The sequence below is a fragment of the Oncorhynchus masou genome, chromosome 18 (assembly GCF_036934945.1).
Source record: "Oncorhynchus masou masou isolate Uvic2021 chromosome 18, UVic_Omas_1.1, whole genome shotgun sequence".
Lineage (NCBI taxonomy): Eukaryota > Metazoa > Chordata > Actinopteri > Salmoniformes > Salmonidae > Oncorhynchus > Oncorhynchus masou.
Window position 1 is genome coordinate 20,732,417 of NC_088229.1, and position 26,721 is coordinate 20,759,137.

At 41.4% G+C, this 26,721-nt stretch overlaps 1 protein-coding gene across 1 annotated transcript; it reads right to left on the reverse strand.

The window, feature by feature from the left end:
• Positions 1-2,110: 2,110 nt before the first annotated feature.
• Positions 2,111-23,983, reverse strand: LOC135504170 (CD63 antigen-like). The gene is made up of 8 exons (XM_064922509.1): positions 23,874-23,983; positions 22,597-22,682; positions 8,317-8,505; positions 5,882-5,956; positions 5,646-5,744; positions 4,322-4,468; positions 4,111-4,194; positions 2,111-2,547 (listed from the first exon to the last, which is right to left on the reverse strand). The coding sequence occupies exons 2-8, from the start codon at positions 22,660-22,662 to the stop codon at positions 2,482-2,484; spliced, it is 726 nt and encodes a 241-aa protein (XP_064778581.1). The 5' UTR covers positions 22,663-22,682; positions 23,874-23,983; the 3' UTR covers positions 2,111-2,481.
• Positions 23,984-26,721: the final 2,738 nt, after the last annotated feature.

Below are 26,721 nucleotides of genomic sequence, written 5' to 3' on the forward strand. Positions count from 1 at the left end.
TAACAAAATAGTTTGAGGGGAGTAATCTGATTACAATTGGACAGGTAACCAGTAACGAACAGATTACATTTAGAAAGTAACCTACCCAACCCTGTACAGTGGGTTGTAATAAGGATGCTTTTGACATTGGGGAAAAGCAAAGAGCAACTACTGATAGTAGAGTAGTAAGTGCAATGTTTTATAGAATGTTGCTTTACATTAGCACCTAATGTTGCTTGCCAATGCTGTAGTAAGGTGATACTGGCTCTCAGGACACTGGTGAAAAATCACTGCAATTCAACAGGCCATTAGACACATTTAAAAATGTTTCAGCTATGATGGCACTTTACTTGTTCAAGCATTGTTTAGTTGATAGGAAATGCATTTCATGTTGGAAAAATTGTTAGAACTTTATTCACCAACCAGTGACAAACTGCACAGCTCCAGTAAATGGCAAATGCCCTCTCAATCAATGTGCCTTGCTGGTGGATGGGTGCAATCCATTATAAAATGTATGGGATTGCCAGTCAGTCATTTTGAAGTTGCCAATAAGATTCTCAGATAAATATGCAAACTGTTTTTTACAAAATGCATTTGATTTACTTGTTCTACTCCTTTGGGGCTTTGGAATCCATTATCTGGTGTATTAAGATCATTTCTGAAATAAAATGTACCACCTAAAGTACTTGTCAATGTAGAGAAATACTCTTATTTACAGTAAGAACCAGTTGACCTGCACATTGCATGTTTACAAGCATTGTCATCACCAATTATTTAAATAAACCTACAGCCTTGTCCTTGAATGCAAATTTACTGAACATACTTATATCAATGCAACAATTTCACTGAGTTACAGTTCATAAGGAAATCAGTCACTAATCTATGGATTTGGTTGGTCACATACCTTAGGTTTGGGCGTGGATCAGAAATCAATTAGTGTCTGGTGTGACCATTTGCCTCATGCAGCATCTCCTTTGCATAGAGTTGATCTGGTTGTTGATTGTGGCCTGTGCAATGTTGTCCCACTCTTCTTCAATGGCTGTATACTGAATATTGGCAGGAACTGGAACACACTGTCGTACACGTTGATCCAGAACATCTCAAATGGGTGACATGTCTGGTGAGTATGCAGGCCATAGAAGAACTGGGACATGTTCAGCCTCCAGGAATTGTGTACAGATCCTTGCAACATGAGGCAGTGCATTGTTGAAACATGATGACGGCAGCGGATGAATGGCACTGAGGATCTGTGTCTCTGCATTCAAATTGCCATGGATAAAATGCAATTGTGTTGTCTGTAGCTTATGCCTGCCCATACCGCCATGGGGCACTCTGTTCACAATGTTATCAGCAAACCAGTCGCCCACACACCATACACATTGTCTGCAATTTGCCCGGTACAGTTGAAACCGGGAATCTGAAGATCACATTTCTCCAGCGTGGGTCAAGACCCTGTTGAGGAAGAGGAGCACACAGATGAACTTCCTGAGACAGTTTGTGCAAAAATTATTGGGCTGTACAAACCTACAGTTTTATCAGCTGTCCTAGTGGCTGGTCTCAGATGATCCCGCAGGTGAAGCCCAATGTGGAGGTTCTGGGCTGGCATGGTTACACATGGTTGTGAAGTTGGTTGTACGTACTGCCAGTCTCTAAAATGACATTGAGGCAGCTTATGGTTGAGAAATTAACATTAAACTCCTGCAACAGCTCTGGTAGACATTCCTGCAGTCAGCATGCCAATTGCACACTCCCTCAACTTGAGGCATCTCTGGCATTGTGGTGTGACAAAACTGCACATTTTAAAGTGGCCTTATGGTCTCCAGCACAAGGTGCACACACATGTAATGATCATGCGGTTTTATCAGCTTCTTGAAATGCCACACCTGTCAGTTGAATTGATTATTTTGTGAAAGGAGAAATGCTCACCAACAGGGATGTAAACAAATGTATGCACAACATTGAGAAAATAGCTTTTTGTGCCAATGGAACATTACTGGGATCTTTTATTTCAGCTCATGAAAACACTTTACATGTTGCGTTTATTTTTGTTTAGTGTAGATTCAGTGAGGAGCCACAAAGAATGTTCCACTTGGACAACACTAGAGAGCATCGGAGTCAATCAACAAAGGTGAAACATTAACTGAAATCTTTAATGTGAATCAGCAAGAACATTAGACTAGAATGTATTTATCAGAAAAAAAAGTATCGAGTAGAAAAATGTTGATAAAAATCAAGGTTAAAAATGTGAGTCAACAAAAACAAGTACAAACTCCAATTTCAGAATGCTGCTCTATTTAAATACATAATTTTCTCAAAATGACTCAACATTTATATTCTTGGCAGGTTACATTTTGGCCTCAATGCAAAGTCACCTGTTATGTGTTTACATTGAGAATAAGAAATTTGTAAAGAACTGATAGATGTTACTCTCAGTCACAAATATTGGAACATAATTTGACAAGAGAGCAGCGGACTGAGCCACTCCCCTCATTGGCAGAATGATCACATGACTTCGTAGCCACTGCGAATGCCCCTCATCAACATACAGGCGAATATGATGCCCATGATCTGAAAACACACACAAAAAAAGTTAGAAAACATAGTATAATATATATTAAATAAATAAAGTGCCATCAGAAAGTATTCAGACACCTTGACTTTTCCCACTTTGTTACATTACAGCCTTATTCGAAAATGAATTAAATATAACCATTTCCTCAGCAATCGACAATACACCAGAATGACAAAGTTAAAACCGGTATAGAAATTTTTGCAAATTTACTCAAAACAAAAAACATACCATATTTACATAAGTATTCAGACCCTTTGCTATGAAACTCAAAATTGCATCCTGTTTCCATTGATAAACTTTGAGATGTTTTTACAACTTGATTATATTTATTATGGATCCCCAGCTATGTGTTGCAGCCTTGGAATTGTCCATAGCGTTCAGAGACTGGTTTGTGCCGAGGCACAGATCTGTAGACGGGTACCAACATAATTCTGCAGCATGGGTCCCAAGAACAGTGGCATCCATCATTCTTAAATGGAAGAAGTTTGGAACCACCAACTCTTCCTAGAGCTGGCCGCCCGGCCAAACTGAGCAATCGGAGGAGAAAGGCCTTGGTCAGGGAGGTGACCAAGAACCCGATGGTCACTGACAGAGCTTTTTGAGTTCTTCTGTGGAGATGGGAGAACCTACCAGAAGGACAACCATCTCTGCAGCACTCCACCAATCAAGTCTTTATGATAGGAGTCTCTTCCGTCTGGCCCCTCTCACTGAAAAGGCACATGACAGCCCACTTGAAGTTTGCCAAAAGGCACCTAAAAACTCAGACCATGAGAAACAAGATTCTGGTCTAATGAAACCAAGATTGAACTCCTTGGCCTGAATGCCAAGCGTCACGTCTGGAGGAAACCTGGCTCCATCCCTACGGTGAAGCATGGTGGTGGATCATGCTGTGGGGATGTTTTTCAGCAGCAGGGACTGGGAGACTGGTCAGGATCGAGGGAAAGATGAACAGAGCAAAGTACAGAGAGATCCTTGATGAAAACCTGCTCCAGAGCAGACTTGGGCCAAAGGGTCACCTTCTAACAGGACAACGACCCTAAGCACACAGCCAAAACGTAGAAGTGGCTTTGGGACAAGTCTCTGAATGTCCTTGAGTGGCCCAGCCAGAGCACGCACTTGAACCCAATCAAACATCTACTAGAGACAAGAAAATAGTTGTGCAGCAACACTCCCCATCCAACCTGACAGAGCTTAAGAAGAATGGGAGAAACTGCCCAAATACAGGTGTGCCAAGCTTGTAGAGTCACACCCAAGACTAATCACTGCCAAAGGTGCTTCAACAAAGTACTGAGTAAAGGGTCTAAATACTTATGTAAACGTGATCAGTTTTGTATTTGCTATATATTAAAAACATAAAAAATATATGTTTTTGCTTTGTCATTATGGGGTATTGTGTGTAGATTGAGGAATAAGGCTGTACCCTAACAAAATGTTGAAAAGGTCATGGGGTCTGAATATGTTCCGAAGGCACTGTGTGTTGAACTAGCATCTACAATCTATGTGTCTTCTGAGCCCAGGATTTGTGTGTGCAAATGTATATGCTTTGTGTTTGTTCCTACCTGCAGGAAAGCGATCACCAGTGCCGCTACAATGACCCACATGATGTTCTTCTTCAACAGCTCCTCCACAACAGTCTGACACCCCTAGATAGCAAATCAGAGAAATGTCATTCCCGACTCCAATACTGTTCGGGAGGTCTTTTTGCTTGGATGAATTGGTGTTTTCATTTCACGCAAAAAAAAACAAATCAACCACTGGGTTGAACCTTACCATCTGGTGCACCTTACTTGAATCCTCCATGGACCCCTGACCACAGCCAGCGGTGTCATTGACACAGCAGGAGTCTGGCACAGAGTTTGTGCCAGGCCCAAAGTTTCCTCTCCAATCTGTGGCGTTGATCACTCCACAGCATTTCAGCTGGATGAACAGCAAGAAGGTTGAGAATGAGTTTGAACATGAAAGGTATACAGGGAAAGCCAGATAGAGGAAGAGACAACAGCAAAATTAGGTAGTAAGGTTAGTAAGTTCAACGGGGGAAACAGACCGGATCAGGCCAGGATATTCCTCAATGTCAGAAGATAAAGACAAGATAAACATCGTGGCATAATAGACACACTAACAAGATAGTCATGTTACACGAGGTGCCAAATTAAGCAAATAAATTAAGACACACAGAATGCAAACTCTTCACATTACGACAAATGTAAAATGCAGGATCGAGTGCAGTAAAATGTCTAGATTTGCAAATAATATGTTGCAACTCCCCTGAAGGTGGCGTCACAAGTGTCAGTAAGTAGGTTTCCATCCAACTTTGTGAGTAAAGTACGTTGCCTCAACAAAAAAAATGTAATGACAGTCCTGATGGAAACGTCGGTAAACTTTCCAAACGTCGACAAAACGGTAAAATGTATTAGCATGAAATGTCAGTGGAAATGCTTTAATGCGGAAATATTTATATAACCATCAATTCGAAGTAAACTTGGAGTCATGCGATGACATTTGTGGTCCGCCAACTATGACTCGTTGGGAAAGCATGCAGTTTATTCAGCTACAGATTAAATAAAGTTATGATGAACTTCACAGGGTGGTGAATGTGCAATGTGATGAGCTTGATGCTCCTTTCCAATAAATATTGAGGGTCTTATTCTGGTGATCGTCGATGCTTGGCTGTCATTTGACAAACAAAAACACTTGTGCGTAATAATCTCACGTAGGCTATAACCGCACTACATGCCAGCTGTTGGCTAGAGCACAGGTGCCAATACCAGAGTGGGCACAAAAATTGTGAAGAAAATATCAGTAGGGTTGAAAATGTGATGGAAACCCATTTAACCTTTTTATTTTGGGGAATTTAACTGCAAAATGTATTTATGTGCACTACGTCCTCATGCAAAGCCTTTTATCTGCAACAAGTCAATTTGACGGAAACATCTCTGGTATAAAAGTGTGTACATTGGTTTTCATGCGAATATTCAAATCTGCATAATGACAATCTCCAATTGGATGGAAAACTAGCTAGTGTATGTCAATTGTTTCTTTTGTTTCAAAGTATATAGATCTAGCATCTACCAATACTTAAATGGTTGATACCAACATCAATCTGCAGGTTATCCAGGGCCTTCTGGAATTCGTCGGTGCCGTTGCTGTATTTGGTGACCATGTCATTGAGACTCTCATGGACAATGACTGTCAGCTAAATAAAGAAAAACATGATTAACTTGTGTAATTACAAAATTAAGTTGATAGGTGTAGACTGTACATACGTTACAGTATAGATAATTAGACATGTAAAAAAAGAAAAAAAGCTGCCTGAAATACGAGTATCCTCACATTGCCTCTGAAGACATATCCAGCGATGGCCGCACCAATCTCTGTGATAATGATCAGACCCAGAAGGAGAGAGAACTTGGGAGAAAAATATACAGATGAAAAACAGCTATTTTTGGAAGATTAAAGGATTTAAACAAATAAGCAAAAAAAATGTATAAGGATTTAGATTGAGCTATTGTCAAATAATTACATGGCCAAAAGTATGTAGACGCATGCTCTTGAACAATCCAACATCATGAGCATTAATGGAGTTGGTCCTCCCTTTGCTGCGATAACATCCTCCACTCATCTGGTAAGCCTTTCCACTAGATGTTGGAACATTGGAAGCAAGGCCCTGCAGCATTCAACCACAAGAGCGTCGGGCACGGATGTTGAGCGATTAGGCCTGGCTTGCAGTCGGTGTTCCAATTCATCCCAGAGGTGTTCGTTCGATGGTGTTGAGGTCAGTGCTCTGTTCAGGCCAGTCAAATTATTCCACACTAAATCTCAACAAACCATTTCTGTATGGATCTCTTTGTGCACGGGGGTATTGTCATGCTGAAACAGGAACGGGCATTCCCCGAACTGTTGGCAAAAAGTTAGAAGCACAGAATTGATTTCCCTTCACTGGAACTAAGGGGCCTAGCCCAACCATGAAACAGCCCCAGACCATTTTTCCTCCTCCACAATTTTACATTTGGCACTATGCATTGTAGTGTTCTCTTGCCTTCCGCCAAACCCAGATTTGTCTGTCGGACTGCCAGATGGTGAAGTGTGATTTAACACTCCAGAGAACGCGATTCCACTGCTCCAGAGTCCAATGGCTTTGAGCTTTATACCACTCCAGCCGATGCTTGGCATTGTGCATGGTCATCTTAGGCTTGTGTGCAGCTGCTCGGTCATGGAAACACATTAAATGGCTTCCATTTTTTTTAATGAAGCTCCCTCTCAAGTTATTGTGCTGACATTGCTTCCAGAGGCAGTTTGGAACTCTGTAGTGAGTGTTGCAACGGAGGACAGCTGTAACCGAGGACATGAACTAACAGTTGGCCAGGGCAGCTCTTGCAGGGCAGAAATTTGACAAACTGACTTGTTGGAAAGGTGGCGTCCTATAAAAAGGTGTCACATTCAAAAATCAATGAACTCTTGAGTAGGGCCATTCCACTGCCAATGTTAGTCTATGGAGATTGCATGACTGTGCCCAATTTTTTTTACACCTGTCAGCAACGGGTGTGGCTGAAGTAGCAGAATCCACTAGTTTGAAGGGGTGTCCACATCATGTACTTTTCATGTACACCTTTTTTTCAAATCAGTCACATCATGCAGCCTGACAATGATTTGAAAATCTAAAACATATAGCCCGGCGTTTTTATCACAACTAAAGTTAAATAAATCTCTAAATTAAGCATATGAGGACCTGTCGCTTTGTTAACCCCTCAAATCGTTTGGAGAAAGTATGCTTCCTATCTTATTCAGCTATGTTCAATTATATTCTTCATACTATAAAATGCCACAGAATTATAAGCAAATCTCATCTGCTAAATTAACTAGTGTAGCCCACAGCCAAATGACATAGCCAGATCAGGGCCTAACATAAGGACAAATCAGAGTACGCTATTCTGTTCTTCTGAAATAGACTACATTTTCTTCATATAAAGTTTCTTTAGACCAGTCTGAAATAAATGGATTTATTGTGAAGGTGTAGGCTATATTACATGGATTTATTAAACTTAAAAAAAATTAGATGTTCCTATGGCCTGCAGGAGATGCTAAATGTGTTTATGTTAATTAATAGTCAATTACTGTGAGACCGGCAGTTATTCGCTTGATAAATCACCACCCGACATAATTGAATGACTGCCACAGCCCTGTGGACACAAGATCAAACGTGTATACAACACATTTTGTTTGGAATATCATGGTGACCACTATGCAGCAGTTCTACTGCATAGAGGTTCTATCATGGTGGCCAGTATGCAGCAGTTCTACTGCATAGAGGTTCTATCATGGTGGCCAGTATGCAGCAGTTCTACTGCATCGAGGTTCTATCATGGTGGCCACTATGCAGCAGTTCTACTGCATAGAGGTTCTATCATGGTGGCCACTATGCAGCAGTTCTACTGCATCGAGGTTCTATCATGGTGACCACTATGCAGCAGTTCTACTGCATAGAGGTTCTATCATGGTGACCACTATGCAGCAGTTCTACTGCATCGAGGTTCTATTATGGTGACCACTATGCAGCAGTTCTACTGCATAGAGGTTCTATCATGGGTGTCATGTTATACGTGAACATACCATGGTGACCATGCAGCAGTTCTACTGCATAGAGGTTCTATCATGGTGACCACTATGCAGCAGTTCTACTGCATAGAGGTTCTATTATGGTGACCACTATGCAGCAGTTCTACTGCATAGAGGTTCTATCATGCGTGTCATGTTATACGTGAACATACCATGGTGACCATGCAGTAGCTCTCCTTCCAGGCTCCACAGCAGCCGAAAAAGGCGATGAAGAAGACAACGACCCCCACCACAATGAGGACAATGGGGGCTGACGAGGATGAGACATTATTGATCACTACGGTGTTGTGGACAGCCATCTGAACCAAGACTCCCAGAACTATTAGAGTCAGACCACACAGCTGGAGAGAAAGAAACAGAGATGGAGTACATGATTAGAAGTCACAAATTTACATCTTCACGCACGGTTTTCTACAACATAACAGATATTCAAACGTTTTGAAATATGTATGTGAATAGGATCCTAGTCTAAACCAAAGCATGTGAAGACAATTTCATAATCTGTACAACTGCATTATACATTTGTTATTGTAAGAGGCCATCATTTTAAAATGGCAAGAAAGTACTAAAGTGTATTTAAGACTAATGTACATCAGATCCTGGCTTAACCCAGTCTCAATCAAAAGATGTTTCAGGTCCTGTAATGAAAAAAAATCAAATTTTTTATTTGTCACATACACATGGTTAGCAGATGTTAATGCGAGTGTAGCGAAATGCTTGTGCTTCTAGTTCCGACAATGCAGTAATAACCAACAAGTAATCTAACTAACAATTCCTAAACTACTGTCTTATACACAGTGTAAGGGGATAAAGAATATGTACATAAGGATATATGAAAGAGTGATGGTACAGAGCAGCATAGGCAAGATACAGTAGATGGTATCGAGTACAGTATATACATATGAGATGAGTATGTAAACAAAGTGGCATAGTTAAAGTGGCTAGTGATACATGTATTACATAAGGATGCAGATGATATAGAGTACAGTATATACGTATACATATGAGATGAATAATGTAGGGTAAGTAACATTATATAAGGTAGCATTGTTTAAAGTGGCTAGTGATATATTTACATCCTTTCCCATCAATTCCCATTATTGAAGTGGCTGGAGTTGAGTCAGTGTGTTGGCAGCAGTCACTCAATGTTAGTGGTGGCTGTTTAACAGTCTGATGGCCTTGATAGAAGCTGTTTTTCCAGTCTCTCGGTCCCAGCTTTGATGCACCTGTACTGACCTTCTGGATGATAGCGGGGTGAACAGGCAGTGGCTCGGGTGGTTGATGTCCTTGATGATCTTTATGGCCTTCCTGTAACATCGGGTGGTGTAGGTGTCCTGGAGGGCAGGTAGTTTGCCCCCGGTGATGCGTTGTGCAGACCTCACTACCCTCTGGAGAGCCTTACGGTTGAGGGCGGAGCAGTTGCCGTACCAGGCGGTGATACAGCCCGCCAGGATGCTCTCGATTGTGCATCTGTAGAAGTTTGTGAGTGCTTTTGGTGACAAGCCGAATTTTTTCAGCCTCCTGAGGTTGAAGAGGGGCTGCTGCGCCTTCTTCACGATGCTGTCTGTGTGAGTGGACCAATTCAGTTTGTCTGTGATGTGTATGCCGAGGAACTTAAAACTTGCTACTCTCTCAACTACTGTTCCATCGATGTGGATAGGGGGGTGTTCCCTCTGCTGTTTCCTAAAGTCCACAATCATCTCCTTAGTTTTGTTGACGTTGAGTGTGAGGTTATTTTCCTGACACCACACTCCGAGGGCCCTCACCTCCTCCCTGTAGGCCGTCTCGTCGTTGTTGGTAATCAAGCCTACCACTGTTGTGTCGTCCGCAAACTTGATGACTGAGTTGGAGGCGTGCGTGGCCACGCAGTCGTGGGTGAACAGGGAGTACAGGAGAGGGCTCAGAACGCACCCTTGTGGGGCCCCAGTGTTGAGGATCAGCGGGGAGGAGATGTTACCTACCCTCACCACCTGGGGCGGCCCGTCAGGAAGTCCAGTACCCAGTTGCACAGGGCGGGGTCGAGACCCAGGGTCTCGAGCTTGATGACGAGCTTGGAGGGTACTATGGTGTTGAATGCCGAGCTGTAGTCGATGAACAGCATTCTCACATAGGTATTCCTCTTGTCCAGATGGGTTAGGGCAGTGTGCAGTGTGGTTGAGATTGCATCGTCTGTGGACCTATTTGAGCGGTAAGCAAATTGGAGTGGGTCTAGGGTGTCAGGTAGGGTGGAGGTGATATGGTCCTTGACTAGTCTCTCAAAGCACTTCATGATGACGGAAGTGAGTGCTACGGGGCGGTAGTTGTTTAGCTCAGTTACCATAGCTTTCTTGGGAACAGGAACAATGGTGGCCCTCTTGAAGCATGTGGGAACAGCAGACTGGTATAGGGATTGATTGAATATGTCCGTAAACACACCAGCCAGCTGGTCTGCGCATGCTCGAGGGCGCGGCTGGGGATGCCGTCTGGGCCTGCAGCCTTGCGAGGGTTAACACGTTTAAATGTTTTACTCACCTCGGCTGCAGTGAAGGAGAGACCGCATTTTTCCGTTGCAGGCAGTGTCAGTGGCACTGTATTGTACTCAAAGCGGGCAAAAAAGTTATTTAGTCTGCCTGGGAGCAAGACATCCTGGTCCGTGACTGGGCTGGATTTCTTCCTGTAGTCCGTGATTGACTGTAGACCCTGCCACATGCCTCGTGTCTTTGCCGTTGAATTGGGATTCTACTTTGTCTCTGTACTGACGCTTAGCTTGTTTGATAGCCTTACGGAGGGAATAGCTGCATTGTTTGTATTCAGTCATGTTACCAGACACCTTGCCCTGATTGAAGGCAGTGGTTCGCGCTTTCAGTTTCACGCGAATGCTGCCATCAATCCAAGGTTTCTGGTTAGGGAATGTTTTAATCATTGCTATGGGAACGACATCTTCAACACACGTTCTAATGAACTCGCACACCGAATCAGCGTATTCAATGTTGTTATCTGACGCAATACGAAACATGTCCCAGTCCACGTGATGGAAGCAGTCTTGGAGTGTGGAGTCAGCTTGGTCGGACCAGCGTTGGACAGACCTCAGCGTGGGAGCTTCTTTTATTAGCTTTTGTCTGTAGGCAGGTATCAGCAAAATGGAGTCGTGGTCAGCTTTTCCGAAAGGGGGGCGGGGCAGGGCCTTATATGCGTCGCGGAAGTTAGAGTAACAGTGATCCAAGGTTTTTCCGCCCCTGGTTGCGCAATCGATATGCTGATAAAATTTAGGGAGTCTTGTTTTCAGATTAGCCTTGTTAAAATCCCCAACAACGATGAATGCAGCCTCCGGATAAATGGTTTCCAGTTTGCAGAGTTAAATAAAGTTCGTTCAGAGCCATCGATGCGTCTGCTTGGGGGAGGATATATACGGCTGTGATTACAATCGAAGATTATTCTCTTGGTAGATAATGCGGTCTACATTTGATTGTGAGGAATTCTAAATCAGGTGAACAGAAGGATTTGAGTTCCTGTATGTATCTTTCATCGCACCATGCCTCGTTAGCCATAAAGCATACACCCCCACCTCTCTTCTTACCAGAAAGGTGTTTGTTTCTGTCGGCGCGATGCGTGGAGAAACCCGTTGGCTGCACCGCTTCGGATAGAGTCTCTCCAGTGAGCCATGATTCCGTGAAGCACAGAACGTTACAGTCTCTGATGTCCCTCTGGAATGCTACCCATGCTCGGATTTCATCAACCTTGTTGTCAAGAGACTGGACATTGGCAAGAAGAATGCTAGGAAGTGGGGCACGATGTGCCCGTCTCCGTAGTCTGACCAGAAGACCGCCACGTTTCCCTCTTTTTCGGAGTCGTTTTATTGGGTCGCTGCATGCGATCCATTCCGTTGTCCTGTTTGTAAGGCAGAACACAGGATCCGCGTCGCGAAAAACATATTCTTGGTCGTACTGATGGTGAGTTGACGCTGATCTTATATACAGTAGTTCTTCTCGACTGTATGTAATGAAACCTAAGATGACCTGGGGTACTAATGTAAGAAACAACACGTAAAAAAAATTTAAAAAACTGCATAGTTTCCTAGGAACGCGAAGCGAGGCGGCCATCTGTCGGCGACGGAAATATGGAAACAAATTAGTTCAGAGTAGCATTCAGACCCAGAGCAACTTCTAGTAACCCCTTGTCACTCAGGAATGCTGGAACCAGTCAGGTTACTGGGTCCTAAATTAGCATTCAAATGAACTAATATGGATCCAGGACACAAACAAGAAATACTTTGAGGTAACCATGTAGTCACATTTGCTGCATCTTTACTTGAAAAGAGATGGTAGTCATTTGAAAATTAGTACTTAGTCCTCCCCCCATTTGAAGAGTATTTAGACAAATTCAAAGTCAACCTTAGTATTTGGTCCCATATTCCTAGCATGCAATGACTACATCAAGCTTGTGACTCTACAAACTTGTTGGATGCATTTCCAGTTTGTTTTTCAGATTGTGCTTTGCTCAATAGGAACTGAATGTTGAATAATGTTGTGTAATTTGAGTTACAATCGTGGATGCTACCATTATAGATAATCATTAATTAAAGTTGTGATTCAAGATACAGGAGGAAGAACCCAACAAAATCTACTTCTTCCCACAATGGCAGGTCAGTTCTGTGAAGTCATTGCTATATATATATATATATATATATTTTAATCTAGGTACATCCAGCCCCCACTTTGGGGTTACCAATGATGAAAGGACCAATGTAAATACTTGACATGGGTTATGATTAGGATTATTCGCTGCCTGGTTTCTATATAGTGGAGGTAGGTACACAGACAAACATGATAACACAGGAGAGAGGCCATGAAACTAAATGTCAATACAATTTTTTTTTTAATATATATATTTTTTTAAATATAACACATCACTCACTAAGATTATCATGTAAAAATAAAATCAAATGAACTGTGTGCTATTAAAACACCCCAAAAGAAGGAGGGAAATCTCCCTCTCAATTTAAGGGGCTCTCTTGGCATGGGAAACATATGTTTACATTGTTAAAGCAAGTGAAATAGGTAACATTTGTTTTACAGTAAACATTACTCACAAAAGTTCCAAAAGAATAAAAGACAATTAAAATGTAATGTCTATCTATATACAGTGTTGTAATGATGTGCAAATAGTAAACAAATATAGGTTGTATTTACAATGGTGTTTGTTCTTCACCGGTTGCCCTTTTCTTGTGGCAACAGGTCACATCCTGCTGTGATTGCACACTGTGGTATTTCACCCAATAGATATGAGAGGTTATTTGAGCTGGAGTTGTTTTCAAATTCTTTGTAGGTCTGTGTAATCTGAGGAAGTGTGTTTCTCGAATATGGTCATACATTTGGCAGGATTTTAGGAAGTGCAACTCAATTTCCACCTCATTTTGTGGGCAGTGTGCACATAGGCTGTCTTCCCTTGAGAGCCAGGTCTGTCTCCAGCAGCCTCTCTCAATAACAAGGCTATGCTCACAGAGTCTGTACACAAAGATTCTCAATTTTGGGTCAGTCACAGTGGTCAGGCATTCTGCCACTGTGTACTCTGTTTAGGGCCAAATAGCATTCTAGTTTGCGCTGTTTTTTTGTAAATTCTTTCCAATGTCTCAAGTAATTACCTTTCGGTTCTCATGATTTGGTTGGGTCTAATTGTGTTGCTGTCCTGGGGCTCTGTTTGTGAACAGAGCCCCAGGACCAGCTTGCTTAGGGGGCTCTTCTCCAGGTTAATTTCTCTGTGGTTATGGAAGGTTTGGGAATCGCTTTTGTTTAGGTGATTGTAGAATTCATCTGTTTTTTTCTGAATTTTTACTCATTAGCGGGTATCGGCCTAATTCTGCGCTGAATGCATTATTTGGTGTTCTACATTATACGGGGAGGATATTTTTGCTGAAAATTTAAGTCTCAATTTGGTGTTTGTCCCATTTTTGTGAATTTGATGAGCAGACCCCAGACCTCAACCATAAAGGGCAATGGGTTCCATAACTGATTCAAGTATTTTTAGCCAGATTCTAAAACGGTATGTCAAATGTTATGTTTCTTTTGATGGCATAGAAGCCCCTTCTTGCATTGTCTCTCAGATTCCTCACAGCTTGGTGGAAGGTAGCTGTGGCGCTGATGTTTAGGCTGAGGTATGTATAGTTTGTGTGCTCTTAGGACAATGGTGTCTAGATGTAATTGGTATTCGTGGTCCTGGCAACTGGACCTTTTTTGGAACACTGCTGTTTTTGTCTTACTGAGGTTTACTGTCAATGCCCAGGTCTGACAAGATCTGCACAGAAGATCTAGGTGCTGCTGTACACCGTCCTTGGTTGGAGACAGGATCATTAGCAAATAGTAGACATTTGACTTCAGATTCTAGTACGGTAAGGACGGGTGCTGCAGACTGTTCTAGGTCCCTCGCCAATTCATTGAGATATATTCCCAATCACAGCCGGTTGTGATACAGCCTGGAATCAAACCATGGTCTGTAGTGATGTCTCTAGAACTGAAATGGAGTGCCTTAGACCTCTGTGCCACTTGGGAGCCCACAAACAAGTATGCGGTTAAAATTGTCATAACAATTTTTTCCCATAGGGACAGGGGGTGAGACAAGGATGCAACTTAACACCCACCCATATATATTGAATGATAAAATAGACAGTCAACACCATAGGCATTTTTGGATTGGAGGGTTTGCATTTTGTCCTGTAGTTCATTCAATGTAATTGCAGAATCCAGTGGGTTCCGGGAGCCTAATACAGTTGAAATCAGAAGTTTACATAAACTAGTTTTAATGACACCAACCGAAGTGTTTCAACCACTCCACACATTTCTTAAACTCCAGTTTTTCACAATTCCTGACATTTAATCCTAGTAAACATTCCCTGTCTTAGGTCAGTTAGGATCCCCACTTTTATTTTAAGATGTGAAATGTCAGAATATTAAGAGTTATTTTATTTCTTTAAATCACATTCCCAGTAGGTCAGAAGTTTACATGCACTCAAATAGTATTTGGTATCATTGCCTTTAAAATTGTTTAACTTGGGTCAAATGTTTCAGGTAGCCTTCCACAAGCTTCCCATAATAAGTTGGGGAATTTTGGCCCATTCCTCCTGACCGAGCTGGTGTAACTGAGTCAGGTTTGTAGGCCTCCTTGCTCAGATTTTCTATAGGGTTGAGGTCAGGGCTTTGTGATGGCCACTCCAATACCTTGACTTTGTTGTCCTTAAGCCATTTTGCCACAACTTAGGAAGTATGCTTGGGGTCATTGTCCATTTGGAAGACCCATTTGCGACCAAGCTTTAACATCCTGACTGATGTCTTGAGATGTTGCTTCAATATATCCACACAATTTATCTTCCTCATGATGCCATCAATTCTGTGAAGTGCACCAGTATGTTAGTCCCTCCTGCAGCAAAGCACCCCCACAACATGATGCTGCCACCCACGTGCTTCACGGTTGGGATGGTGTTCTTTGGCTTGCAAGCCTCCCCCTTTTTCCTCCAAACATAACAATGGTCATTATGGCCAAACAGTTCAATTTTTGTTTCATCAGACCAGAGGACATTTCTCCAAAAAGTACAGTCTTTATCCCCATTGTAGTTGCAAACTGTAGTCTGGCTTTTTTATGGCGGTTTTGGAACAGAGGCTTCATCCTTGCTGAGCGGCCTTTCAGGTTGTCGATATAGGACTCGTTTTACTGTGGATATAGATACTTTTGTACCTGTTTCCTCCAGCATCTTCACAAGGTCTTTTGCTGTTGTTCTGGGGTTGAGTTGCACCTTTCGCACCAAAGTACGTTCATCTCTAGGTGACAATGTTTCTCCTTACTGAGCGGTATAACGTCTGCGTGGTCTCATGGTGTTTAAATTTGCGTACTATTGTTTGTACAAATGAACGTGGTACCTTCAGGCGTTTGGAAATTGCTCCCAAGGATGAACGAGACTTGTGGAGGTCTACTTTTTTTGTGGCAGTCTACGTCAAAAAAGATTTGAGGTCTTGGTTGATTTTCTTTTGAATTTCCAATGATATCAAGCAAAGAGGCACGGAGTTTGAAGGTAGTCCTTGAAATACATCCACAGGTACACCTCCAATAATCAGGCTAATTGGCATCATTTATCAGAAGCTTCTGAAGCCATGACATAATTTTCTGGAATTTTCCAAGCGGTTTATAGGCACAGTCAACTCGGTGTATGTAAACTTCTGACCCACTGGAATTGTGATACAGTGAAATAATCTGTCTGTAAACAATTGTTGGGAAAATTACTTGTGTCATGCACGAAGTAGATGTCCTTAAACTATAGTTTTGGAAAGTCTGTTAACTTCTTATGGCTACCATCCCGTTAACGGGATAATTGTCATCAACAACCGCTGAATTGCGTAGCGCCACATTCAAATAATATTACTAAAAATATTTATATTCATGAAATCACAAGCGCAATAGAGCAAAACACAGCTTAGCCTTTTGTTAATCCACCTGTCGTGTCAGATTTTGAAAGGATGCTTTACAGCGAAAACAATCCAAGTGTTTCTGTAAATTTATCGATCGCTCGACAAAACATTATGTACACCTAGCATCAAGTAGCTTGGTCACAAATTAGAAAAGCAATCAAATTAATCGTTTACCTTTGATCTTTGGATGTTTTCACTCACGAGACTCCCAGTTACACAAATGTTCCTTTTGTTCCAAAGATATTATTTTTATATCCAAAATACCTCTTTGTTTGGCGCGTTGTGTTCAGAAATCCACAGGAAAGAGCGGTCACGACAACACAGACAAATTCCAAATTGTATGTATCCGTAATGTCCACATTTTTAATAATCAATCCCCATGTTGTTTTTAAAATATATAATCGATAATATATCAACCGCAACTGTCTTTTTCAGTCGGAGAGGGAATGGCCATGGCTGCCCAAACTCTGTTACGCATACAAAAGGCTGCAGGCACCCGGCCATACAATGACGCAATGTTATCTTTCTCGCTCATTTTTCAAAATAGAAGCCTGAAACTGTCTAAAGACTGACACCTTGAGGAAGCGATAGGAAAAGGAATCTGGTTGATATCCCTTTAAATGGAGCGAAGGCGGCTATGGAACATCGAGTTTTCAAAATAGAAGCCACTTCCTGTTTTGACTTTCCTCAGGGTTTCACCTGCAATATAAGTTCTGTTATACACAGACAATATTTTGACAGTTTTGTAAACTTTAGTGTTTTCTATCCAATAATAATATGCATATATTCGCAACTGAGACTGGGGAGCAGACCGTTTTATAGTTTGGGCAACTTATTCATCCAAGCTACTCAATACTGCCCCCCAGCCATAAGAAGTTAACCTGTTATGGCTGCAATCCCGATACCGGGATCGATATGACAACTTCCAATGAAAATAGAGGGCACCAAATTCAAACCACAGAAATCTCATAATTACAATTCCTAAAACATACATGTGTTTTATATAATTTTAAAGCTATTCTCGTTGTTAATCCCACCAAAGTGTCCGATTTCAAATGTGCTTTTCAGCGAAAGCACTACAAACGATCATGTTAGGTCTCCACCAAACCACAGCCATTTTCCAGCAAAATATAGCATTCACAAAAAAACAGAAATAAAGATAATTCAATGTTAGTGATTAATTCTCTCTTCATCAGATGACACTCATAGGACTTTGTTTTATATAAATATGAACTTTATCAAACAATCTGAGTTTACATTGGCACGTTAGATTCACTAGTTCCAAAAACATCAAGTAATTTTGCATAGCCACATCATTCAACAGAAATACTCATCATAAATGTAGATGATAATATAGTTATACACATGGAATTATAGATATACCTCTCCTTAATGCAACCGCTGTGTCAGATTTCAAAAAAACGCATGCAATAATCTGAGACCGCGCTCAAAAGTAAAAACACCACAGCCGCAAAGATGGCGTTAACATGAACAAGAAATTACATATTAAATATTCCCTTAACTTTGATGATCTACATCAGAAAGCACTCCAGGAATCCCAGGTCCACAATAAAATGTTTGTTTTGTTCGAAAATGTCCGTTATTTATGTCCAAATACCTTCTTCTGTTCAGCATTATATCGGACAAAAACTTCAAAAAGTGATATTACCGGTCAAAGAAACATTTCAAACTAAGTACAGAATCAATCATTAGGATGTTAACATATAGCTTTAATAAAGTTCCAACCGGAGTATTCCTTCTTGTCTCCGTGCGCAATGGAACGCAAGTGACTACCATGAGGAAAAAATGCAATCACAAAATGGCTGCTTGATGGACATCTGATATATTCTGCTCTCATTCACTCCCACAACAACATAGAAGCCTCATTATAATTTATATTGATGGTTGACATCTAGTGGAACCCCTAGGCAGTGCAACATTCATATCTCAAGGGGATTTCATTGGGGACCCTGGTGAATACATACAACCTCGACTGCCCCTGCAGCCATAAAGTTAAAAGTATTTGGCAAAGGTGTATGTAAACTTCTGACTTCAACTGTAGTTGATTCTAAGATTTGTATTTGATCATGTATATGTTTTTGCTGTTCTTTGGTTATAGAGCCACAAAGATTGGAGAAGTGGTTTATCCATACACTTCCATTTTGGATAGATAAATGTTTTCCAATTTTCCCAGAAGTGGTTAGAGTCTATGAATTCTTCAATTATATTGAGCTGATTTGACGTGCTGTTTCTTCTTTTCCGTACTGTATTTCTGCATTGTTTTAGTGATTGACCATAGTTAAGAAGTAGGCTCAGGTTCTGTCTCCCCGTTTTTGGTTGGATAGGTTTCTCAATTGCCTTCTTAGGTTTTTCCATTCTTCATCATTGTTAATTTTCTTCAGTTTTCTATTTGAGATTTTTAGATTTGATAGGGAAGCTGAGAGGTCAAATATACTGTTTAGGTTTTCTACTGCCAAGTTTCTACCTTCCCTATTACAGTGAAATATATTGCTCAGGAAATTGTCTTGAATGGATTGAATGTTGTTTGGTAGTTTTCCACATTACTTTCCTTCCATCTATAGCATTTCTTAATATTATTCAGTTAATTTGGCATTGATGCTGCATGATTGAGCAGAGCTCTGTTCAAGTAGTAGTGTGATTTTGCTATGTTCTGATAGAGCATTCATTTCAGTCAGTCCACTGACACCCCTAAGAGACTGTGTTGAGGTCAGTGATAAAGTAGGTGAGCTATAGGTGTACCTACCATAGGAGGCCCCGTCGAAGCCTACCATTGACTATGTACATGCCTTCTCTCAAGAAGAGAGAAGACCCAGAATTAGTCTGGAAATCTACACAGTAAGGGATTAGACCAGCGATCTTAACTTTTCACACGAACGCTTTGTATCAGTGAACAAGTCACATGATATTGTCATAACACTGAAATGGTCACAAGACTCAAATTCCACTTTTAGCCTCTGATTCTCTCTCCTCCTCCCCACCACCACACCCCCTTTACACACATGATATTACTCCCAATATCACACATGGCCATTTCCTATGGCAGGATATGGACTTGTTCAATATCCTGAGATATGAAGAGAGAAAATAGGATGTTGCATGGTGACAAATACATTGCATGTGTTCTCAGCACATTCAATAGATTAAGCTATATTGATTCCAGATATGCTTCTCTTGGCAGAGGTCCATATCCGGATCTTGATATGCTGGTTTTAAGATGGTGCCGAATAGGTTGGCTGACGTTTTACATGCTCCAAACCAACTACTATTTTGTTGGTTGTTTTTTTGCAACTTATTTTGGACATAATGTTGCTGCTACCGTCTCTTATGACCGTAAATAACCTCTGGACATCAGAACAGCGATTACTCAACACAAACTGGAATATGCTTTTTCCTTTAACAAGTCCAATGAGAAGGATATACTGCCTTCCTGGGAACAGGTCCAAATCCCCATCATTTGCCTTCTAAGAATCCGTAGGAGAGCGAGTAAACTCCCACCCGTTCTAAATGGCTAACAAGCAATCATTGGAAAATAAAATGTATTACAATTATCCTACCAAGGGGGCATTAAAAACTGTAATATCTTATGTTTCACCGAGTCGTTGCTGAACGACAACACAGATAATATAGAGCTGGCGGGATTTTCCATGCACCGGCAGAACAGAGAAGCTACGTCTGGTAAACCGAGGGGTGGGGGTTTGTCAATAACAGCTGGTGCGCGATGTCTAATATTAAAGAAGTCTCAGGGTATTGCTCGCCTGAGGTAGAGTACATTATGGTGAGCTGTAGACGACACCATCTATATTATTCGTAGCCGTCTATTTACCACCACAGCCCGATGCTGGCACTAAGACCGCACTCAACCAACTCGATAAGGCCATAAGGAGTACCTCAACGCCATTGGATGAATTCCGCAACTTACTCCAGTCTGTGCTAGCAAAACAGTCCGGTTGCATCTGCGTCATCTGACCACTTACGTATTGAGTGTCACTGGTACTTCCTACTTTAGTTTTCGCTTGTAAGCAGGAATCAGGAGGATAGAATTATGGTCCGATTTGCAGGGGAGAGCTTTGTATGTATGCATGTGTGAAGAAAAGATGGTTGTTTTTTCCCCCTCTGGTTGCACATGTGACATGCTGGTAACTGATTTAAGTATGCCTGCATAGGAGTGCCACTTTTCTTGTTTGCTTATGGCCTTATCGAGTTGGTTGAGTACCACCTCAGTCATCGACTTCATCAATAAATGCATCAATGACATCGTCCCCACAGTGACTGTACGTACATATTCCAACCAGAAGCCATGGATTACAGGTAACACCTGCATCGAGCTTAAGGCAAAAGCTGCCACTTTCAAGGAGCCGGACACTTATAAGAAATCCCACTATGCCCTCAGACAAACCATCAAACAAGCAAAGCGTCAAGACAGTATTAAATTGAGTCCTTTTCATATGTGGCAGGGCTTGAAAACTATTACGGACTACAAAGGGAAACCCAGACGTGAGCTGTCCAGTGACAAGCAACACCAAAGCATGCACGAGAGCATCAGCTGTTGTGGATGACTGATAACGCTCTCGATAGCCGATGTGAGCAAGACCTTAAAAAAAAAAAAAAAAAAATCAACAAGCACAAAGCCGGATTACCAGGACGTGTACTCAAAGCATGCGCGGACCAACTGGCAAATGTCTTCACTGACATTTTCAACCTCTCCCTGACAGAGTCTGTAAAATCTACATGTTTCAAGCAGACCACCATAATCCCTGTGGCCAAGGAAGCAAATGTAAACTGCCTAAATTATTACGGCCCCATAGCACTTACGTTGGTAGCCATGAAGTGTTCTGAAAGGCTGATAAAAGCATACCGCCCCAACAGATGACGCAATCTCACTGGACATAAGGAACACCTATGTGAGAATACTGTTCATTGACTACACCACATAGCTCATCACTAAACACCTCCCTTTGCAACTGGATCCTGGACTTCCTGATGGGCCGGCCCCAGGTGGTATGGGTAGGCAACAACACTTCTGCCATGCTGATCCTTAACACTGGGGCCCCTCAGCGGTGTGCACTTAGTCCCCTCCTGTACTCCATTCACCACAACTGCGTGGCCAAACACGACTCCAACACCATCATTAGCCTCTCTAGGGTATGTGGGACGCTAGCGTCCCATCTGGCCAACATCCAGTGAGATTGCAGAGCGCTAAATTCAAATACAGAAATACTCAAAAATTCAGAGAACAAAACATATTTTACATAGGTTTAAAGATTAACTTGTTGTGAATCTAACCACTGTGTCGTGTCTTTGGCTATGCCGGATTAAATTATATGACATGCTATTCTATCAAATAATTTGTCCATAATTAATATTACCTGATTGAGCTAATCATGTAAAATGTAATTAACTAGAGAGTCATGCACCACAAAATAATATTTATAGAGCTGTTATTTTCTGAATAAACTCTGAAAGACCTAGTAATATCTTACATCAATAGCAGTCAATATTAATCGTCATCTGAATTCAGTCTCATCTGAAAGTTGATAGTTGATGGCCCCAACAACTTTCAGAATTAGTCAAATCTCCCTCAGTTTTATTTGGTTACAAAGATTTGGTATCTGTACAGTTCTTCCTGTAAATGTGTTTTTGTAAAAATGTTCAGTGGAAATTATTAAAAGTAGTCCAAGTGCATAGAGTTCTTTGGTTTGTTAAACTCTGAAATCCAGTGGTTTTGTTTGGTATACATTTTTCATTGACAAATCTGATCTCAGCGTAATTACGTAACCATGGAATTGTTCTGCAGCAGTTTGAGGAACTCAACTCCCTGAATTACTCATGTGATTGTTAACCAAGTGTCAGAGGCATTTCACAATCAATCCAGATGCTGAGCTGTATTAGAGCCACAAGTTAACACTTAACAGACGTCACAGGACAGAAGCAGCACATCCTAGCCAGTCTTGATTCCAAACTTCCATCTGCATTACTCACCCAGAAGATGAAGTTGAAAAAGAAGAGTAGGTACTTCACACATTTCATTCCCCCCTCGACACCCATGGTTAGTCCGTATCAAGTCCCTGGATCAACACAAAAGAAAAATCCATTTGAACCAGAGACATTAAATAACTTTATTACAAATAGTGTGATATCATTTCAGGTTATCACTTCAGGTTATCGCTTGTTGCTGCATCATCTAGGCCTAGTGTGTTTAGCTCGGCTCACATTTTATTGTGTCAATGGTGACAGAAAACTGGCATGGTATGCTGAGAATATGTACGAATAGGAAAAAGGAAAATATTGACGGGTAGGCCGGTAATCAGTTGATGTAAAAACATTTTTTAAAGAGTGTCAATGTAAGGAATCAGCTGATGTGTGGGGGAACATTTTAATTGTCACCGAAGGCAAAAGTGAGTCAACACACATAAGAACATAAAGAAACTGTCCAGTAAAATATTACTCATAAATTCACAAGGGTGTGATGTCTGATCAACAGTTGAGAATCACAGGCTTGCTGACAGTGAAAGGCCTTTTTCCGCATCAGATTAACATTACACCATAAAACCACATTTGTTTCAAGAGTTTAGTGCGCAACACTATATGCGTTCAAATCTGGGGTAAATGTAATCTCATTGGATTTCATTAGGCAACATGAAAAATCTCCTGTTTTGTGCTCGATTAGCATCCAGAATGGTCTGTAATGTAGGCTATGGTTCATAAAAATAAAGTTGGTTCTAATAGTGGGTGACAGGTTCATAAAAATATTGTTTTTTTGCTTTCCTGTTTCAGATTAGTTCAATTCACATCTAATGATCTGCATTAGCTATGTAGGCCTGCTATTAATTATTAACACATAACATAACAATGGGGGAAAACAATGGATATTGGAACGATTACTACGTGAGAAGCCTTATAGCATTTTGACTGAAAGTTTACTTTACAAGACTGCGACATCCATTGCTCGCCACAGCAGTGAACCACCAACCACACAACAAAACACACCGGGGCAGAGGATACGAAGTGAACTATTGTTGTAGCCAAATTTGATTTGTTGTACAGTATGTAGCTAAATTCCATTACTACTAAGTAACCGTAAAGACAGAAGGTTATTATATTAGACTTCAATCTTAGTTCAACGTGTCGATTGCGCATTCTCAAAACGAACCTCTATTTATCTCTCGTACCTTCTTTTTAAAAATTTAATTTCATAATAACTATAGGCTACAACGTTAAACAAAACAATATATGGATTAAATAGGCGTACTATTTACCTTTTCCCAACAAGAAAATAGTAGAGGCGTCAAAGTAATTCGAGGCGATGGTTGAAATTTGGAAACAAACTGGTGAAGTAAGCGACGCAATTCTCCGTTTTATAAGCCCCTCCCTCTCTACGTCGGATCCAGCAATCGTTAACATGATCATGGAAAATGACCGAGAAGTCAACACAAGCCAAGATTCACTTTCATCTACAGTACACCAACACACATTAGCAGTTATCAGTTGAGCGGAGACTGTACTCTTTCAAGGTGAAGCACTATTTATTTCAGATGCAGATATCTGAAATATTTATTTTAGTTCAATGTGCGGGAGCACTTATTGGTCGGCCCAATTTGGGTAGTATGTACATTAATGTATAGTTAAATTGACTATGCATATATGATATATGATCATTACTGCGACGTGGATAAGGAAGAGTGTTTTGAAAACTGATGTTAACCTTTTCTTGTTATAACCTTTTTTAGCAAGACATATCTTCCAAAGGTTGGGGAGTGGCAATCTTTACCAAGGATCACCTTCAGTGCTTGGTTGTCTCCACCAAGTCTGTCCCCAAACAATTTGATTTGCTGGTTTTAAATATTAAAATTTCAAATAGATATTTGACTGTTGCTGGGTGCTATCGTCCTCCATCAGCACCCACCTGTACCCTACCTGCCCTAAGCTCTCTCCTGGCCCCTTACACTAAGTCTGAATTTGTCCTGCAAGGTGACCTAAACTAGGACATGCTTAAACCACCTGACCAAGTCCTAAAGCAATGGGACTTCCTATAGCTCAGGCAGTAGGAAGCTCTCTCATCCATTTATATGCAGATGATAGTCTTATACTCAGCTGGCCCCTCCCCAGATTTTGTTTTAAATGCTTTTACAACAAAGCTTTCCAACAAGCTACCCTTGACCTTGTTCTGAACACCTCCAAAACAAAGGTTATGTGGTTTGGTAAGAAGAATGCCCCTCTCCCCACAGGTGTGATTATTACCTCTGAGGGTTTAGAGATTGAGGTAGTCACCTCATACAAGTAGTTGGGAGTATGGCTAGATGGTACACTGTCCTTCTCTCAGCACATATCAAAGCTACAGGCTAAAGTTAAATCTAGACTTGGTTTCCTCTATCGTAATCGCTCCTCTTTCACCCCAACTGCCAAACTAACCCTGATTCAGATGACCATCCTACCCATGCTAGATTACAGAGACATAATTTATAGTTCGGCAGGTAAGGGAGCTCTCGAGCGACGAGATGTTCTTTACCATTCGGTCATCAGATTTGCCACCAATATAAACAGTTGAACTAAGCTCATGAGAAATTTATAAGCTATATTCTTCAAGAATCAAAGTGTACATATAATACATGTTTAAATCCTAAAAGGGAATACCTAGTTAGTTGCACAACTGCATTCAGTGTTCCACATTTGACCAAACCCCTCTGAATCAGAGAGGTGCGGTGTGCTGCCTTAATCAACATCATCCGTGCCCAGGGAAGCAGTTAACCGCTAGGCTAATGGCATCTTTTTGTAGGCACGAACTCCGCCATGGTTCGTTGGACAAGGTCTATAGAGAAATTAATTATGTTTTTGTAGGGTTTTTGGATCAACGCGAAAAATAAGGTCTGCGGTAACAGGTTTAGGAGATCTTATACGTTTTGTTCTATGAGATAATCGCCATCAGCTATAGTAAATTTCTGTGAATTTTAAGCATTTATGTCATTTTGAAAAAGCACATAAAGGCTTCATCATTCATAAAGGTCATGTTAACTGACTGATATTATCTAATAGAACAAAACATAGGAGATCTCCTCAGCCTGGTTTGGACTTACTTTTGGCGTTCATCCCAAAATCCTATTCTTTCCCCATTCATTTTCCCCATAGGGATGGTTGAACGAACAAGAGGTAACTCATTTCCAGGTTTTAGGAAGAGTGAGCTCTACCGAGCTCTATGGTCTTTCATTGACGACCACTTAGGCCTACATTAAAGGACGAATCCGTGGTAGTTACCATCTGAGTTGAGGGACCAACTGGTCAGCACAGGAGCAGAAAATGAAGTGCCTGTGAATAAAGGCCTTTATGTTATGTGATGTGATAATTTACAACATCAAACGGGGATGTGGTAAACTCAGCAAAAAAAATGTATGAATGAACTTCGCTCCTTTTTCAGGACCCTGTCTTTCAAAGATAATTCGTAAAATCCAAATAACGTCACAGATCTTCATTGTAAAGGGTTTAAACACTGATTCCCATGCTTGTTCAATGAACCATAAACAATTAATGAACATGCACCTGTGGAACGGTTGATAAGACACTAACAGCTTACAGATGGTAGGTAATTAAGGTCACAGTTATGAAAACTTAGGACACTAAAGAGGCATTTCTACTGACTTTGAAAAACACCAAAAGAAAGATGCCCAGGGTCCCTGCTCATCTGCGTGAACGTGCCTTAGGCATGCTGCAAGGAGGCATGAGGACTGCAAATGTGGCCAGGGCAATAAATTGCAATGTCCGTACTTTGAGACGCCTAAGACAGAGCTACAGGGAGATGGGGCGGACAGCTGATCGTCCTCGCAGTGGCAGACCATGTATAAAAACACCTGCACAGGATCAGAACATCCCAACATCACACCTGTGGGACAGGTACAGGATGGCAACAACAACTGCCTGAGTTACACCAGGAACGCACAATCCCTCCATCAGTGCTCAGACTGTCCGCAATAGGCTGAGAGAGGCTGGACTGAGTGCTTGTAGGCCTGTTGTAAGGCAGGTCCTCACCAGACATCACCGGCAACAACTTCGCCTATGGGCATAAACCCACCGCCGCTAGACCAGACAGGACTGGCAAAAAGTGCTCTTCACTGA